The sequence below is a fragment of the Osmerus eperlanus genome, chromosome 14, assembly GCF_963692335.1.
Source record: "Osmerus eperlanus chromosome 14, fOsmEpe2.1, whole genome shotgun sequence".
Lineage (NCBI taxonomy): Eukaryota > Metazoa > Chordata > Actinopteri > Osmeriformes > Osmeridae > Osmerus > Osmerus eperlanus.
In genome coordinates, this window is record NC_085031.1 from 6,694,919 (window position 1) to 6,710,937 (window position 16,019).

General features: G+C 46.8%; 2 protein-coding genes across 2 annotated transcripts; both read left to right on the forward strand.

Annotated features, from left to right (window-relative positions):
- The first annotated feature begins 4,588 nt into the window (after nt 1-4,588).
- On the forward strand, nt 4,589-9,062 carry LOC134033754 (scavenger receptor cysteine-rich type 1 protein M130-like). Its single transcript, XM_062478031.1, has 7 exons — nt 4,589-5,174; nt 5,299-5,595; nt 6,537-6,842; nt 6,969-7,268; nt 7,543-7,872; nt 8,055-8,149; nt 8,222-9,062. The coding sequence occupies exons 1-7, from the start codon at nt 4,838-4,840 to the stop codon at nt 8,408-8,410; spliced, it is 1,854 nt and encodes a 617-aa protein (XP_062334015.1). The 5' UTR covers nt 4,589-4,837; the 3' UTR covers nt 8,411-9,062.
- Nucleotides 9,063-10,084: 1,022 nt separating this feature from the next.
- carm1l (coactivator-associated arginine methyltransferase 1, like) lies at nt 10,085-15,550 on the forward strand. Its single transcript, XM_062478163.1, has 13 exons — nt 10,085-10,310; nt 11,094-11,219; nt 11,343-11,428; nt 11,606-11,710; nt 11,877-11,987; nt 12,390-12,567; nt 12,809-12,899; nt 13,602-13,683; nt 13,797-13,882; nt 14,001-14,090; nt 14,602-14,739; nt 15,014-15,103; nt 15,316-15,550. Exons 1-13 carry the CDS (start codon nt 10,085-10,087, stop codon nt 15,323-15,325), a joined length of 1,419 nt encoding a protein of 472 aa, XP_062334147.1. The 3' UTR covers nt 15,326-15,550.
- The last annotated feature ends 469 nt before the right edge of the window (nt 15,551-16,019 follow it).

The following is a 16,019-nucleotide window of genomic DNA, read 5'->3' on the forward strand; positions in this document are numbered from 1 at the left end:
TTCTCTCACATATATATTATTATTATTATTTTTATTTCTTTTTGCCCCCCTAAAACTCAGTCAATATTTGGCCTACATAGACAACGTAGGTGTCAAAAGTTTCGTCTTGGTAGCGATTGAGTTGCTTCTATTGGAATTTACGTTCCGTTGTATGGTTTAAAACCCTTGTGTTATCTTCGGGTCATTCTGACCCATCAGTCATTGTGACCCACCGTCATATTGCGACAAATTTACCGCATACAAAGACAAAGTGAAGCATTTTCTTTTAACAGCTAGGCTGTCTCAGACCCCCCACATTGCAAAGGTTAAAAGAAAATTATTTTAATTTGTTTTTGTATTGGGTAAAATTGGGTAAACACAACGATGGTTCGTTATGAACCTTTGGGTCATGTGACCCGAAGGCAGCACGAGGGTTAAGTGGAAATTAAGTTTTTGTGGCGAAAAGTGAAGCTAACGGTGGCTAATTTGCTAGCCACAGTCACTGACGTTACTAACGTCTCCACGTCACTAACGTCACGAAAACACGCGTGACTACCTTTGGCAGAACATTCGTTTCGCATCTGTTAACTTGGGAGATAGCTAGGCTAACTATAGCTTTACTGGAAGGCAGCTGCAGAAACGCCACAAGCAAAGAGGCCAGGGTGATAACTATTTATTACTTTGTGATATGACACACAATTGTGATGTGTAATGTACAGTATAAGATGATATTATTAAGGAAGTACATCTACTTTCGGAAACAGTAGTCTACTATTTCACTGACGTATTAGCATCATGACGTTAGCCTGTGTTGCCCGGGCAACACATACTACAGTAGTCTATGATGTAGCGTTATCTGTTTTCAATCGTTAAAATAAACATTCCTCACATATATTTTCGTTGTAGGATTTATTCTGACATTAGTAAACGATTTGTTGGTGAAATTACCATTACCTGTGGTTTCAAACCAGTGTTGCTCACTGCAACGCTGTAGCCTACGCGAGACACACTACAAAAACATCTACAGTACACAGCTGTTTAGGAAATCAAACGGCGACAGAACATGTTCGGCACTCCCCTTACTTAAATCAAAAGTCTCTGACCACTAACCTGAACTTCATTGCCACAGCCTAAACTTTGTCAATCTGTTCATGAAAATAACTAATTTCAGCCTAAACCTTACAACGGAACGTTAAATCGAATTCAACCAACGCAATCGCTACCAAGACGAACACAGTAATCTAGTACTGTACCGTAGTAGAATTTACCGGGGCAGCTTCTCCACACAGGGCTATATCGCATTTTGCGTTGTTACTGACAATGATCGCTACCAGTGAGCTTTTTATGAATGAGCGATTTTCCACTAAATAAATGTCAAGCTTATTTACGTTTTTGAGGGCATTTTTTCAGTTAGCAGATGGTACTGTTTGAATCGCGATTCCATCTTCTACTGCCGGTAACGTCGTAGAATAATCTTCAAAGGGGGTTCTTTATTCATGAATGAATGCAATATGAGTAGGCTAAATGCCTGAAAATATCATGAGAAGGGAAAACTTAAAAGGACGTTTAAGTCATAGAGATTAGGTCAATTTTTACACCGGTCTGCCAAATGTATTCGTTGATTCAGCTATGAGGCTGCCTCTTGCAGGGGAAATGAGAAGACATCATATTTCATTCTACACTTAACTCGTATTTTGAGTTGTAAATGAGCAGCAAAAAAAAGATGCTTTTAAATCTATGTAATCTTTATAAATAATAAGTAGTCCCTATGCATTTTTAGATAAAATATACAGAAATATCAGTTGTAAAAATGTCATTAAAAAACGGACCCCTGTGCAACCGACGCAAGCAAGCACACCCTACAATTTCCCCAGAAATTGTACCCTCTCTAGTTTATTTTAAATTTTTGATTTACCTCACGCGGGCCGGATTGAGACAGCCTGTGGCCGGTTATGGCCCGCGGTCCATACAATGCCCAGGTCTGCTAAACTGACTCTCTGGTGCTCAGGTCGTAATTTCAATCACACAGCACGGAGCTACAGGAATATCTGGACCACAGCCAATCAGAGGCAAAGACCCGCCCCATCTCTGTCTCTGATTGGTTTAGACCACGATATGATCCAACCATGAGTGTCAGTTCCGTCTTAGGATAACAAACGCTTCGTTTGTGGAGAGACAGCGGATGCGAGGAGGTTAGGTGCACCGGTGCGACCTAGGAAAAAATTCAGTCGCACCCGTACACATTTTGTGTACAATGTATAACAGTTATAACAGATCTCTCTCTAGAGAGAGATGCGACCAACTTTAGAGCCCTGAACTGTTATACATTGTATTGGGAGAGGGTAAGAGCAGAGAGGGGGGAGGGAAGAGGGGGAAGGAGGGCGTGGGTGAGGAGGACGGAAGGAGAAGGTTTCAGATAAAAAGGTTGCGGGTTCAAATACCCCCTGTACTTCATCATGTTGTGGAAAAAAGTGTCTGCTACATTTACATTTAGTCATTTAGCAGACGCTCTTATCCAGAGCGACTTACAGTAAGTACAGGGACATTCCCCAGAGGCAAGTAGGGTGAAGTGCCTTGCCCAAGGACACAACGTCAGTTGGCATGACCGGGAATCGAACTGGCAACCTTCGGATTACTAGCCCGATTCCCTCACCGCTCAGCCACCTGACTGCTAACTGAAAAGGTTATGATGAGAGAAGGGCCGAGAAAGGACATGGCGAGAGAGAGAGACAGTGATAGAGAGAGATACAGAGAGAGAGAGAGAGAGATACAGCGATAGAGAGCTACAGACATACAGAGACAGAGAGATACAGTGAGAGACAGAGAGAAAGATGACTGGATTAATGCACCCCCTGCTAACCCTGACTAGGAAAGTGTTACATGCCTGAAACTTACTGTGCTTACTCATACTAGTGCCCTCAGTGTACAGTAAGAATCATTTGATGCTGGGATATACAGAACAGACAATAGAGGGGGGTGTATTTAACGACAGGGTTGTTGTATTCCTTCATGCCATGAAATGCACCCCCTGCTAACCCTGACTAGGAAAGTGTTACATGCCTGAAACTTACTGTGCTTACTCATACTAGTGCCCTCAGTGTACAGTAAGAATCATTTGATGCTGGGATATACAGAACAGACAATAGAGGGGGGTGCAATTCACGACAGGCTTAATGCACCCCCTGCTAACCCTGACTAGGAAAGTGTCACATGCCTGAAACTTACTGTGCTTACTCATACTAGTGCCCTCAGTGTACAGTAAGAATCATTTGATGCTGGGATATATAGAACAGACAATAGAGGGGGGTGTATTTAACGACAGGCTTGTTGTATTCCTTCTTGCCATGAAATGCACCCCCTGCTAACCCTGACTAGGAAAGTGTTACATGCCTGAAACTTACTGTGCTTACTCATACTAGTGCCCTCAGTGTACAGTAAGAATCATTTGATGCTGGGATATACAGAACAGACAATAGAGGGGGGTGTATTTCACGACAGGCTTGTTATATTCCTTCTTGCCATGAACTGCACCCCCTGCTAACCCTGAGTAGGAAAGTGTCACATGCCTGAAACTTACTGTGCTTACTCATACTAGTGCCCTCAGTGTACATTAAGAATAATTTAATGCTGGGATATACAGAACAGACAATAGAGGGGGTGTATTTAACGACAGGGTTGTTGTATTCCTTCATGCCATGAAATGCACCCCCTGCTAACCCTGACTAGGAAAGTGTTACATGCCTGAAACTTACTGTGCTTACTCATACTAGTGCCCTCAGTGTACAGTAAGAATCATTTGATGCTGGGATATACAGAACAGACAATAGAGGGGGGTGCATTTCACAACAGGCTTAATGAATGAATGAATAAATGAAGGTAAAGTCATGTTGAAGTTATTTATAGTACACACATATACAACTGAGGGAGAGGGAGGGAGGGAGGGAGGGAGGCTGGACTAGTTAGTGACAGATGAGTGGATGGATGACAGATAAGTGGATGAATGACAGATAAATGAATAAATGAAGGTAAAGTCATGTTGAAGTTCTTTTCTCTCCTCAGGTTTCCAGGCTCCAGTCACTGATGAACCTCCAGGTTGGTAGAACATGGAGCCTTCTACCATGACAACTAACTAGGCACTACTGGTTGTTGAGTTATAAAGTTGTATTTGTTGTGTCAGTCTAGGGAAACACAACTGTGTTTCTGGTGTGATAAGATTAGAGGTTGTTTCTGGACAGGACTGTACAGACAGTTAGAGGACCTGACTGTCTCCTGTCTCTCAAGGTTAGGGTTAGGGTTAGGTTCTGATGTGAGGTTGGTGGGTGGAAGTAGTCGCTGTGCTGGTAGAGTGGAGATGAAACACCAGAAAAAGTGGAGACAACTATACAGTAGGTCTACCTGGAGCATTAAGCATGCTGCTGTAGTGTGCAGAGAGCTGGACTGTGGATCTGCTGTTTCAACAAGAGGTCATGATGGTGATGAATATCTTCCTGCATGGGAGTTTGGATTTAACTGTGCTGGGACTGAGTCTGCTCTGAGGGAGTGTGGACACATGAGCAACAGGTTAATCACTTCCTCTGTCACAGAAGTGGTCTGCTCAGGTAACACACACAGTGTTATATTCACCTGGTGATGTTGATAGTCAAACGTTACTTAATCTGAACCTTTCAAATTAGCTGTTTGTACATTACCACAGAGCACTTCTTCAGATTGTTATTAGGTACTGTATAAAGGTGTCCTTTTCTGAAGAAATGTAAGCAAGTTAATTTCTTGATAGATTCACCTCACGTAAAATAATTTTGAACTGTTTTAATTATTCTTGAAGCACGTAAAACATGTTTATTGGTGGTTTTCTGTCTCCATGTCCATACTGACCTTCTCTCTTCCTCCAGAGTCTGTGAGGCTTGTGGAGGGAGCTGGTCTGTGTTCTGGCAGAGTGGAGGTGAGGTATGATCAGTCGTGGGTCTCAGTGTGTGAAGCTGACTTTGACAGGCTGGATGCAGAGGTGGTCTGTCGGCAGCTTGGCTGTGGGGCTCCTTCAGCCCTCCAGGAGGCGCTCTATGGAGAAGGGAAAGGTCCACTCTGGGATAAAGAGTTCCAGTGTGGAGGCAAGGAGTCCCGTCTCCTGGCCTGTGACACCTCAGACTCGGCTAGAAACACCTGCTCACCTGGCAATGCTGTTGGACTCACCTGCTCAGGTACAATAAGAACAAGTTTGTCTCTCAACATCAGTTACTCACAGAGAGATTATGGGAAAGATGAGAGCAGTGTTTTATTAGGATGCAGAGAGTCAGAGGACCTGACTGTCTCTTGTCTCTCCAGGTTTTGATGTGAGGTTGGTGGATGGAGGTAGTCGCTGTGTTGGCAGAGTGGAGATCAAACACCAGGAAGAGTGGAGACTACTGTACAGTTTAATTTGGAATGTAAAGCATGCAGCTGTAGTATGCAGACAGCTGGACTGTGGATCTGGAATTTCAACAAAAATTTATGTTGGTGATGGAGATCTTCCTGCATGGGGGTTTACATCTTACTGTGCTGGGACTGAGTCTTCTCTGAGGGAGTGTGGAACAGTAAAAGATTATGTCAGCACTTATGCTGTCATGGAGGTGATCTGCTCAGGTAACACACGCCTAGTGTTGTTACATTCACCTGGTGATCTTAGTAGTCACACATTACTTAGTTTGAACCTGTCAGTAGCTATCTGTACATTACCAAAGACTACATCAATAGATCATTAAAGATCTCATGACATGCTGTTTTGGATGCTTTTATATATGCCTTAGTGGTCCCCTAATACTGAATCTGTAGTCTCTTTCCCGAAATTCAGCCTTGTTGCAGAATTACAGCCACTACGAGCAGTCCCACAATGAGCTTTCCTCAGGACGTGCCATTTCTGTGTCTGTAGCTTTAAATGCTATGAGGAAGAAAGAGGCGGGGCTAACTGCCATGCTTTGGTCGTTTGCAAGCCATGATGTCTCGAGGAAAAAACAATGTCGCGCTTGCACGGTCGTAGCTCATTTTTTCATTGGTGGGTCAAATTCTCTCTGCAGGCAAAGCAGAGAAAGGGGAGGTAACCCCCTGTTGTGACGTCACAATAGGGGGATTTTCAAAACCGAGCGTTTGAGCTCTCATTTTCTCAAAGGTGGAGAAGAATACCCAGGACTTGGTTTACACCTATCGAAATTTCTAGCCACCGGGGGACCAAAGGCAGGCTACGGGAACTCATATTAATGTTAAATAACCTCTTAAAGTGAAGTTTTCATGTCATGGGACCTTTGACAAAGGTTTACAACAGCCTTGTGCTCCCTACAGGTGTATTCAGGAACAAACACAATGATCCAGTCAAAAGCTGTCAGAACATTACCATAGATTACAGTCTATAACTATTATTTGTATGTTGGGTTGTTCTTGTTTTAATAAATTCAAGGATGATGTCTTGTCAAAACATTAATCTTGCATAAAAAAAGAATATGAATGGAACAAGTACTGTTTATTAAGCACATACGTTTATTGGCGGTTTTCTGTCTCCATGTCCTTACTGACCTTCTCTCTTCCTCCAGAGTCTGTGAGGCTTGTGGAGGGAGCTGGTCTGTGTTCTGGCAGAGTGGAGGTGAGGTCTGATCAGTCGTGGGTCTCAGTGTGTGAAGCTGACTTTGACAGGCTGGATGCAGAGGTGGTCTGTCGGCAGCTTGGCTGTGGGGCTCCTTTAGCCCTCCAGGGGGCGCTCTATGGAGAAGGGAAAGGTCCACTCTGGGATATAAAGTTCCAGTGTGGAGGCAAGGAGTCCCGTCTCCTTGACTGTGACACCTCAGACTCAGCTAGAAACACCTGCTCACCTGGCAATGCTGTTGGACTCACCTGCTCAGGTACTGGAAGAACAAGTTTGTCTCTCAACATCAGTTTCTCACTCACAGATAGATTATGGGAAAGATGAGAGCAGTGTTTTATTAGGATGCAGAGTCATAGGACCTGACTGTCTCCTGTCTCTCCAGGTTCGGATGTGAGGTTGGTGGATGGAGGTAGTCGCTGTGCTGGCAGAGTGGAGATCAAACACCAGGAAGAGTGGAGACAACTGAAAATTAGTTCTATCTGGAGCATTAATCATGCAGCTGTAGTCTGCAGAGAGCTGGACTGTGGATCTGCTGTTTCAACAAGACAATATCGTGGTGATGAAGATCGTCCTTTATGGGAGTTTTCATCTCACTGTGCTGGGACTGAGTCTGCTCTGAGGGAGTGTGAATACTGGAGGAACAAGTTCAACACTTCCTCTGTCACAGAAGTGATCTGCTCAGGTAATACACACAATGTTGTCACATTCACCTGGGGATCTTGGAAGTCAAACCAAGTCACTATTTCTTTCAGTACATTCCAAGAAACTATACCTTTATAGAATGTTTCTAAGGTTTTCAACAGACTACTGCCCCTTACAGGTGTAATCCGGAACTACCGCAGGTGTCGTGACACTGTTGTACATGGTTGCCATGCAGATGTTATCATCGCAGCTAAATAAGAGAAGTACTTCACCTGCTTTTCTGTTTTCCCCTTCCACTTTCCCTTTGTTTGCAGATCTCCTGTTGCAGCCTGGTGTCTCCCTGTCTTCCTCCATGCTAGGGGTCTCCCAGGACCAGCAGCAGGGGCTGCAGGTGTTGAGGGACCACAGCTTCACCATCACCTGCTCCATCCAGCCACAGTACTCAGGAGGCTCCTTCCACCTCACCTTCACTGGCTCCAACAAAACCCTGACACACACCCTCACAGCTGCCAGTCACTCTGCCAACTTCCTGTTTCCTGCTGCAGACCACGCCCACCAAGGGAACTACAGCTGTGTTTATGAAGTCTATGTTTTCTCTCATAACTTCACCTCTGAGAGTCAGCTCCTCTCTCTCACTGTTGCAGGTAAGTGAGAATAGATTTTCAGAACCACAATCTGCAACGTTTAAGTCTGTTCATCTCAACACTCTAAAAACAAGTAGCTGCACTTTAGACTGGAGATGGAAGGTACAGGATGTGTCTTTACCTTGGTAGTTGATCTGATCTGATGATTATATATCTCTTGATTCGCTGTGTTTCTGTTCCAGCCAATCCTCTGCCAGCTTTCATCATCAGAGTGGTGTTGGTGTTGGTGTTGCTGACTCTGCTGACGTCCAGCACTGCCCTCTATCTGTACTTCAAGGTACTGTAGTTTGTTCACAAGTGACATTTGTCCTTCCTCCCCCTGTTCCCTGACTCTGTTGTGTCTCTCCAGACCACCAAGAAGCCTGCAGAGAGGGGGAGCATGGAGCTGGCCTCCCTGCATTGCAGTGCTGAAGCTGGGCCAGGAGAGGAGAGAGCAGCCCCAGAGGATGGAGCAGGAGGAGAGTGCTGTCTAGACGCTGATCTGAGGTCAGTCATGGAGTCCCTGCCAATGGTGACTGACAGCACTGAGGGAAGCTAGTCTGCTCCTAGATCTGCTAGCAACACCATTTAAAAAAAAGATTCTAATTCCTTTATTTTTCAAATGATCATTTTATGAATCAAACCTTTTCTTCACTTATCAACACATTTTAGTGTGATAACAGTTAATTTTGTTATGATTGTTTTTATTGTAAAAGTGTAAAAAAAAAGAGTCATTTTTTCCCCCACTGCTTTTTTTAATCGCAATTGTCATGGCAACAGCAGTTGAGTGTTTAATACTTCATTTTTTGTACCTTACTGATATTTTTCTTCTCTTAAGTGTTTTTTGATGTCGTTTTTAATAGGAATAAGATTTTCGGTTTTCGGTTCAGAATAAGATTACGAGGGGTGGTGTGTTAAGAGGGCAAATAGTTATGAGGAAGCTATGAGGGAGCTAGTCTGATCCTGGATCTGCTAGCGACACCATTTACAAATTCCTTTATTTTTACAATTATTTTATGAATAAAGCTTGTTTTGTTTTTATTGTTTTTATTGTAAAAGTGTAAAAAAAAATGTTTTTTTTAATCGCAATTGTCATGGCAACAGCAGTTGAGTGTTTAATACTTAATTTTTTGTACCTTGTTTTTTGATGTAGTTTTTAATAGGAATAAGATTTTCGGTTCAGAATAAGATTACGAGGGGTGGTGTGTTAAGAGGTCAAATAGTTATGAGGATTTGAATTTGTTCTCCTGGCCTCCTGACAATTTTAATAAATCAAGTTAAAATGAATAACTATTCAGTGTTTTCATTGTACAACTGTCATTTACTCACCAGCAGTGGTTGCCTTGGAGACTCCTGACAACAGAACACATCGTCATGGGAACACAAAACTGACCTGCACCACAGGAAACATCCAAGCTATCTATCTATCATGCATCAAAAGCAAGTTTGAACTTTATTTGTCCACTGCAATAAGGACAAGTTAAGCTACAAGCTTGCTAGTGTATTGACGACTCGTCTTTAGAGAAACCGCGCATGTTCTTCAGAGGACAGCCTGTGGTAATTTGTTATGTTGCTGTGCTGTTGTAGTCCAGTATTTTTCTTTTTTCGTCCTAGTGTTTGTGAAACTGTTCATCTTCACTTGCATTGAGAAATAGGAGACTTTGGTTTTCTAATTTTTTTCCATCTTTATTAATCTTTTTTATTCCTTTTTTGCATATAGAAAATTCGTACTTTGTGTTAACTTAAGTTTAGTTTAAGAGAAATTATGGGGAGTGGGGGGGGGGTATGGGGTAGGGGGGTGCGAACACACGTGAAATGTGGTCTCGGGGGGGTTGGGGGATTGCTTTGTACGCAGCAGAGATTTGGTTGGCCCTACCAAGTCTCACTCCAAGGTTTTTGGAAAAGTTGGCAGCTCTGAATGTATAATGTACTACAATGGTTAACTGAAATAGCCTATATAGTACGAATCCAAGGACTGAGGTTTGCTGTCACGCTGCCACTGACTGAAAGGGGGCAGTGATGAGCAGAGATTAAAGTTACTTACTTACTTTATGCGTTCAGCTCCAGATGTTTCCAGTCGTAAGACACGCCCCGTGTCTATCCTTCTTCTCCCATTCCTCCCTCTCCTGCTCCCTCCCTCTATTCCTCCCCTCTTGTGCTCCCTCCTTCCCTCAATATTTATAAACCAAACTCACTAGACTGACTGAGCATTGCTGTCACTACACATGGAGCTATGGACAGAGAAGCAGAGAACAAGCTACTGCAGGATGGGAGGGCGGAGGAGAGGACAGTGGAGGAGCGGAGTTTCTATGTCCGCGTGTTTGGTGTGGAGGAGGGTGTGGTGAGGGGGGGTGAGGTGGTGGGCAGGTGTGAGGTGGGGCTGAAAGAGCAGAGACCACACCAGGAACTGTCTCTTCACATCACACGGCAGGGGGGTCCCCTGCTCAACATTTATGATGGTGAGTAGAAGGTAGTACACACACACACACACACACACACACACACTGCACACGGACACATGGATGTAGTACACACACAGACAAACACACTCCTACATGCACGGACAATCACACACACTGACGCACAGCTAGACAGAAAATACATAGCGATATTATTGTGTGGATAACAGTACCTCTGTGACAGAGTGTCTTTGTAAGTCCACCTGAGAGATGGCGATGCTTTGAGTTGTGGGTAAAACAATCAAGTCCACCAGGAGGGCGTGCTTCCAGTGTGCATGAGCTGACTGAGAGCAGGCCTCCCAGATGTGGTGAGGCTGTTGGTGCTGAGGTGGTAGAGGCAGGCCAGATCAGAGCTCTGAATCTGTTACCAGACAGCCTTACTCCCCCACACATTCCTCCATTCTATGAGCATGCCCCTGTGTGTGTCTGTGTGTCTGTGTGTGTGTTTGTCTGTGTGTGTGTGTGTACTGTATCTGTGTGAGTGGATGTGTTTTCTATGTGCACGTGTGCATGACATTTTCCTATTTCCTGCATTGCAAATTTCCTCTCCTCACTGTGTGGTCTCCTGACCCGCTGACAACTTTGGGTGATTTACTGCCCTGTGTGCATGTGTGCATGTGTGTGTGTGCAGCATGCAGTGTTATATTTTTCTGGTACACTGGTCCTGCTGTTGTAGAGAGCCTTCCAGAGCCTTCCAGAGCAGCAGAAGCCATAGCTGCTCCACTAACGCTGTCTGTGTGAGCCGCTCAAACAAGCCCCTCACGGCTGTGTGTTCCCGTACAGGCGTTGGAGCCTGTGTGTTCAGGTTCGCAGTCACCACGGAGACCGAACGCTGCATTGTCGGAAGCTGTTCCTTCTTATTAACCATTGGCAACCTGAGTGTCCTGCTACAGTTTAGAACACCCAGAGGTGAGGACTTTTGAAGTGTATCGACATTGCGAACACAGCCGGTTCATACTTAATATAACTTTATAATAACACTGGTGGTGATGTTACCTGGAAAGCATGTTGTTTGTTTCCTGTTCCCCCCAGAGCTGCAGGACTTCCTGGACCAACTGATGGGAAGAGCCAGCTGCAGGAGGCAGACATCCCAAGACTCATCCCCCCTGCGCGGTCACGTAGGTTACCATTAGCCACCATCCCATAATCTCATCTCCAGGTGGGTAAAAGCTTTGCTGACCTGACTTCTCTCCCCTCCCCTCCTCTCCTCTCCCCTCCTCTCCTCTCCTCTCCTCTCCTCTCCTCTCCTCTCCTCTCCCCTCCCCTCCCCTCCCCTCCCCTCCTCTTCTCTCCAGTTTCATGGGCATTTATCACAGCAGCAGAACATGCTACAGGACTACCTGAGGACAGCCACATACCAGAAGGCCATCCTGCTCAACGAGGCTGACTTCAGAGACAAGGTGACCCCTCAGACACCTGTGTTAACTGGCCTCTAGCTGGCCTCACAAGAGTTCTACCCCTAGGGGTTCTACCTTAGGTTGTCTACTTAGTCTCTAGTTGAACATGACAGGTTCTGTACCTGCTCTGTGTGGGATGACGATGATGATGATACTGTGCGTTCTCCAGGTGGTTCTGGAGGTGGGCTCTGGTTCTGGGATCCTGTCCTTATTCGCACTGCAGGCAGGAGCCCGGCGGGTGTACACTGTCCAGACCAGCCCCGCTGTAAAGTACACTCAGGTACCCACTATCTACTAGACAAGTAGCAAGTAGACAAGTAGGTCTAGCAAGTCTAGAGTCGAGTCTTCCTTCATACCTTCCCTCCTACCCTTATAACCAGTTCTCCCTCCCTCCCTCCCTCCCTCCCTCCCTCTAGAAAAAACGGTTTGGGCCAGAATAAGCCTCAAGTCATTTCTCCTTAAGAATGTCAAGCCATGCAAAATAACAGGAGGGGGTATGGTGTGTGTGTGTGCGTTTAGGGACTATGTGGGCTGTCATCCAGGGTTCTGTGGTTTTCTTCTCGCTTCTAGGAGACACACCATGAGGGCGAGGGTAGGTGAGGGTAAGGGTGGATGCTTGGGCAGACATTAGTCAGATCAGTCACTAGATGTGGTCTCCTCTCGTGTCTTCTCCTCCCTGCAGCTCCTGATGAGCAGTAACAGTGTGTCAGACAGGGTGTGTGTGCTGAGGGGCGGGGTGGAGGAGGTGTGCTGCCCCGAGCAGGTCGACGTCATCATCTCTGAGCCAATCGGATACATGCTGCTCAACGACAGGATGTTGGAGAGCTACGTCCATGCCAGGAAGTGGCTCCAACCCACCGGTCAGTCACCCCTCCCCCCCTCCCCCACCACCCCACACCACCACCCCCCACCCCACCCCACACCACTACCACTCTCCCCACACCATACACCAAAACCTCTCACACACACACTAAGAACTTGAGTACCAAGGTCTTATAAACTAAAAGCATGCTCTGATGATGATGATGCCTTATAGGATTCATGTGTGTGTGTGCGTGTGAGTGTGTATGTGTGCGTATGTGTGTGTGTGTATGTGTGCAGGTCTCATGTTCCCCTCCTACAGTGACCTTCACCTGGCCCCCTTCACAGACGAGCAGCTCTACATAGAACACTACGCTCGTGCTAGCTTCTGGTGGGACACACACACACACACTGACAGATATGCCATTTCTTTCCTCATCCCCCATCTCATCTCCCTCCTTTCTCTTCTCTCCCTCCCTCGCCCTCTCCTCCCCCCCCCCCCTCTCTCCTGAGGAAAGCTGAACTGAATGCCAGTGTGTTAACGGAGCATGATGACCCTTCCTCTCCCTCCCTCCCTCTTCTATCTCTCCTCTTCCCCTCTTCTCTCCCTTTTCTCTTCCTCCCCTCTTCCTCTCCTGCGCTCCCCTAGTCTCATGTTCCACCACCTTCATGTTGTTGCATCTCACTCAGCAGACTAGGGGTAGTGCTGCCAGGGTATTTAGTGTGTGTGTGTGTGTTTGAGTGTGACAGGCCCCCCCCAAACCCCTGCTCTATGTAGGTTAGCATCGGGCCGTGACCTCAGCCGAGCATATTTCCTGTCAGCATAAGACGCTGGCTGCTACAGCCCAACCCTGATGTGTCTGCCTCCTCAGACCAGACTAGACCCTCTCAGTCCCCTCTCAGTCCCCTCTCAGTCCCCTCTCAGTCCCTCTCTGTCCATCACCCCTCCACCCCCCCCACCCCCTACACCCCCACCCAACCTGGTCCCTTTTTGTCTCTCTCCGCCTCCTCACATCCCCTCCTGCTCCTCCCTGTTCTCCTTTTCCTCGTAAACAAGCACCAAACTGTACCCCCTGTGTGCACGCTCCCCCAGGCGCCAGAGGTGTTTCTATGGCATCAACCTGAGTGGGCTGCACAGCGCTGCAGTAGAGGAGGTCTTCAGGCAGCCCATCGTGGTGAGGGGGGGGAGGCTGACAGGGTCTGGAGGGCCCGGGGGGGGGGGGGGGGGGGGGGGGGGGAGAGGGGGGGTCTAGTGGGACAGCTCCTCCTCACTGTGTCTGTGTTCTAGGATACGTTTGACATGCAGATTCTGATGGCCAAGTCCGTCAAGCACTCCATCAGCTTCACCGAGACCAAGGAGAAGGACCTCCTCAGGTACGAGCTGTGTGCTGTGTGCTCGGACTCTCACTGTGAAGGCTGAACTTGCACCAGCCGTCGTGCCATCTAGGTGTCACTGTTCTCCAGGCAGCTGTGTGTGTGTGTGTTCTGTCAGGATGGAGATTCCCTTTGTGTTCCCACTCCTCCAATCTGGGCTGGTCCATGGGATCGCCTTCTGGTTCGACGTGGCCTTCGTTGGATCCAAGTAAGAGCTACTGGTCAACAACAACTATTAAATCCGGTGTTGGTTGAAAGCAGAGTTTGTCCGCTTGTGGTGTCTGTCAAGCAAACAAGAACGACTAATAATCACTGCACTTTCCATTCAAAAAGGGTCAAAACGACTCCAAACTTCACTTCAAACTTAAATTGGTACTCATATAAAGACACCAAAACCCAACATCTACAGCTTTGTGGATGTGGAGATAAACGACAGACAGACAAGAGCTTGCTGACCTTGCAGAAGTGTGCCAACCTAAACGAGGCTTCCATCTCCTTCCATCTCCATCTTCCATCGCTTCCCTTCTCCCTCCCTCTCTCTCTCTCTCTCTCTCTCTCTCTCTCTCTCTCTCTCTCTCTCTCTCTCTCTCTCTCTCTCTCTCTCTCTCTCTCTCTCTCTCTCTCTCTCTCTCTCTCTCCCCCCTCTCTCTCTCTCTCTCTCTCTCTCTATCTCTCTCTCTCTCTCTCTCTCTCTCTCTCTCTCTCCTCCTCCTGTCCAGGGCGACGGTGTGGTTGTCCACCTCGCCCTCGGAGCCTCTGACCCACTGGTACCAGGTCCGCTGCCTGCTGCAGACTCCTCTGTTTGCCAAGATGGGTCAGACGCTGTCTGGCACTGTGCTGCTCACTGCCAACATGAGGTATGGACGGAACTGGGGACTAAGACAATAGAAGAACAGAAGGGCGTTGGTGGGGATAAGGGACTGAAGAGGGACTCGGGGAATAGAAAGCAATGGACTAGGACTAAAAGGACGAGGAGACAAGGGGTTTGGAGACTAGGAGACGAGTCGCAAAGGGATGAGGAGATAAGGGATATAAGGATGTGCTAGGAGATATGGTGTGTATGGAGCTGTATAGGTGGGTAGTCTGAAACGTAACCTCCGACCCCTCTGCCTCTTCCCCGGTCCCTGCCAGGCAGAGCTATGACATCGACATCTCAGCAGTCGTGGACCAATCAGGCTTCAGGTCTGGTAACAGCCTGGATCTCAAGAACCTCTTCTTCAGGTCAGCTGATACCTCTGCCGGCCTCTCCAGCGGCTGTTCCTGCGTCCCCCCCCCCATCCCCCCCCCCCCCCCCCTGTTCTCTCTCTAGTACCAGCACTGATTCACATTTACATTTGACATGTTATTCATTTAGCAGACGCTTTTATCCAAAGAGTCATGTAAATCGTGCGGGGAGGATTTCAAACCGTTTGAAATGTGTCTCTCCTCTGCAGGTATGCCTAAGGGGACGCCCTCCACAGATGGCTACACCATACCTGTCCTGTCACTCTCAATGCATCAGTGTTCTCAGACAATTAAACCATATATCCATGCTGCAAAGGTCTGTATTGCACATGTCTTGTTGAGGAATTCAAATGAATCGAATCTGCAGTATCAATGCAAGTGGAGAGAGTAAGACACAGAGAGAGGAAATTGTGTGAGAGCAAAAAATAAACGACGTCAAGCAGAGTGTTTCTTGTCAAGTCTACTTTCCTGTTAAAACAGGTCCGGGCGTAGGATGTTATAATCGAGACATCTGCAAGAGGGTTCCACACATGTACACGATCTTCCCAGTGCTTTTAACACCACACAGCCCCTGCTCCTGAGAGACAAGCTACTGTCAATGCAGGTGGATGCTCTACTGGCTGCCTGCAATGGCAGACTGCAGCGTGTGAGGCCTCGGTACTGTGTGTCAGCAGCGTAGGTGGGTGTTATCTTCCATGTGGTTGTCCACTCGGGCATCAGAGTGGCAGATTGTAATAGACTAGAAACATTGATTAGGAGGGCAGGTTTTGCCTTAAGGGCCAGACCTGACTCTATCAATGAGGCGGCAGGGAGGAAAATGGTAGCCACCTATCGGCCATTTTTATTATTAGCTGAGCAGAATAAAGTTCTATCTTATTCATGACAGGAATGACATTCATGAAGTACTTTCAAG

Excerpts from the sequence above, each read along its gene's own strand:
- LOC134033754 (XM_062478031.1), top strand. The coding sequence starts at position 4,838 with ATGTCCATACTGACCTTCTCTCTTCCTCCAGAGTCTGTGAGGCTTGTG. Across the intron at positions 5,175-5,298 it reads TGTTGGACTCACCTGCTCAG|GTTTTGATGTGAGGTTGGTG; the intron begins GTACAATAAGAA and ends TTGTCTCTCCAG. Across the intron at positions 7,269-7,542 it reads CACAGAAGTGATCTGCTCAG|ATCTCCTGTTGCAGCCTGGT; the intron begins GTAATACACACA and ends CTTTGTTTGCAG.
- carm1l (XM_062478163.1), top strand. The coding sequence starts at position 10,085 with ATGGACAGAGAAGCAGAGAACAAGCTACTGCAGGATGGGAGGGCGGAG. Across the intron at positions 11,429-11,605 it reads CATCCCCCCTGCGCGGTCAC|TTTCATGGGCATTTATCACA; the intron begins GTAGGTTACCAT and ends TCTTCTCTCCAG. Across the intron at positions 13,883-14,000 it reads AAGGAGAAGGACCTCCTCAG|GATGGAGATTCCCTTTGTGT; the intron begins GTACGAGCTGTG and ends GTGTTCTGTCAG.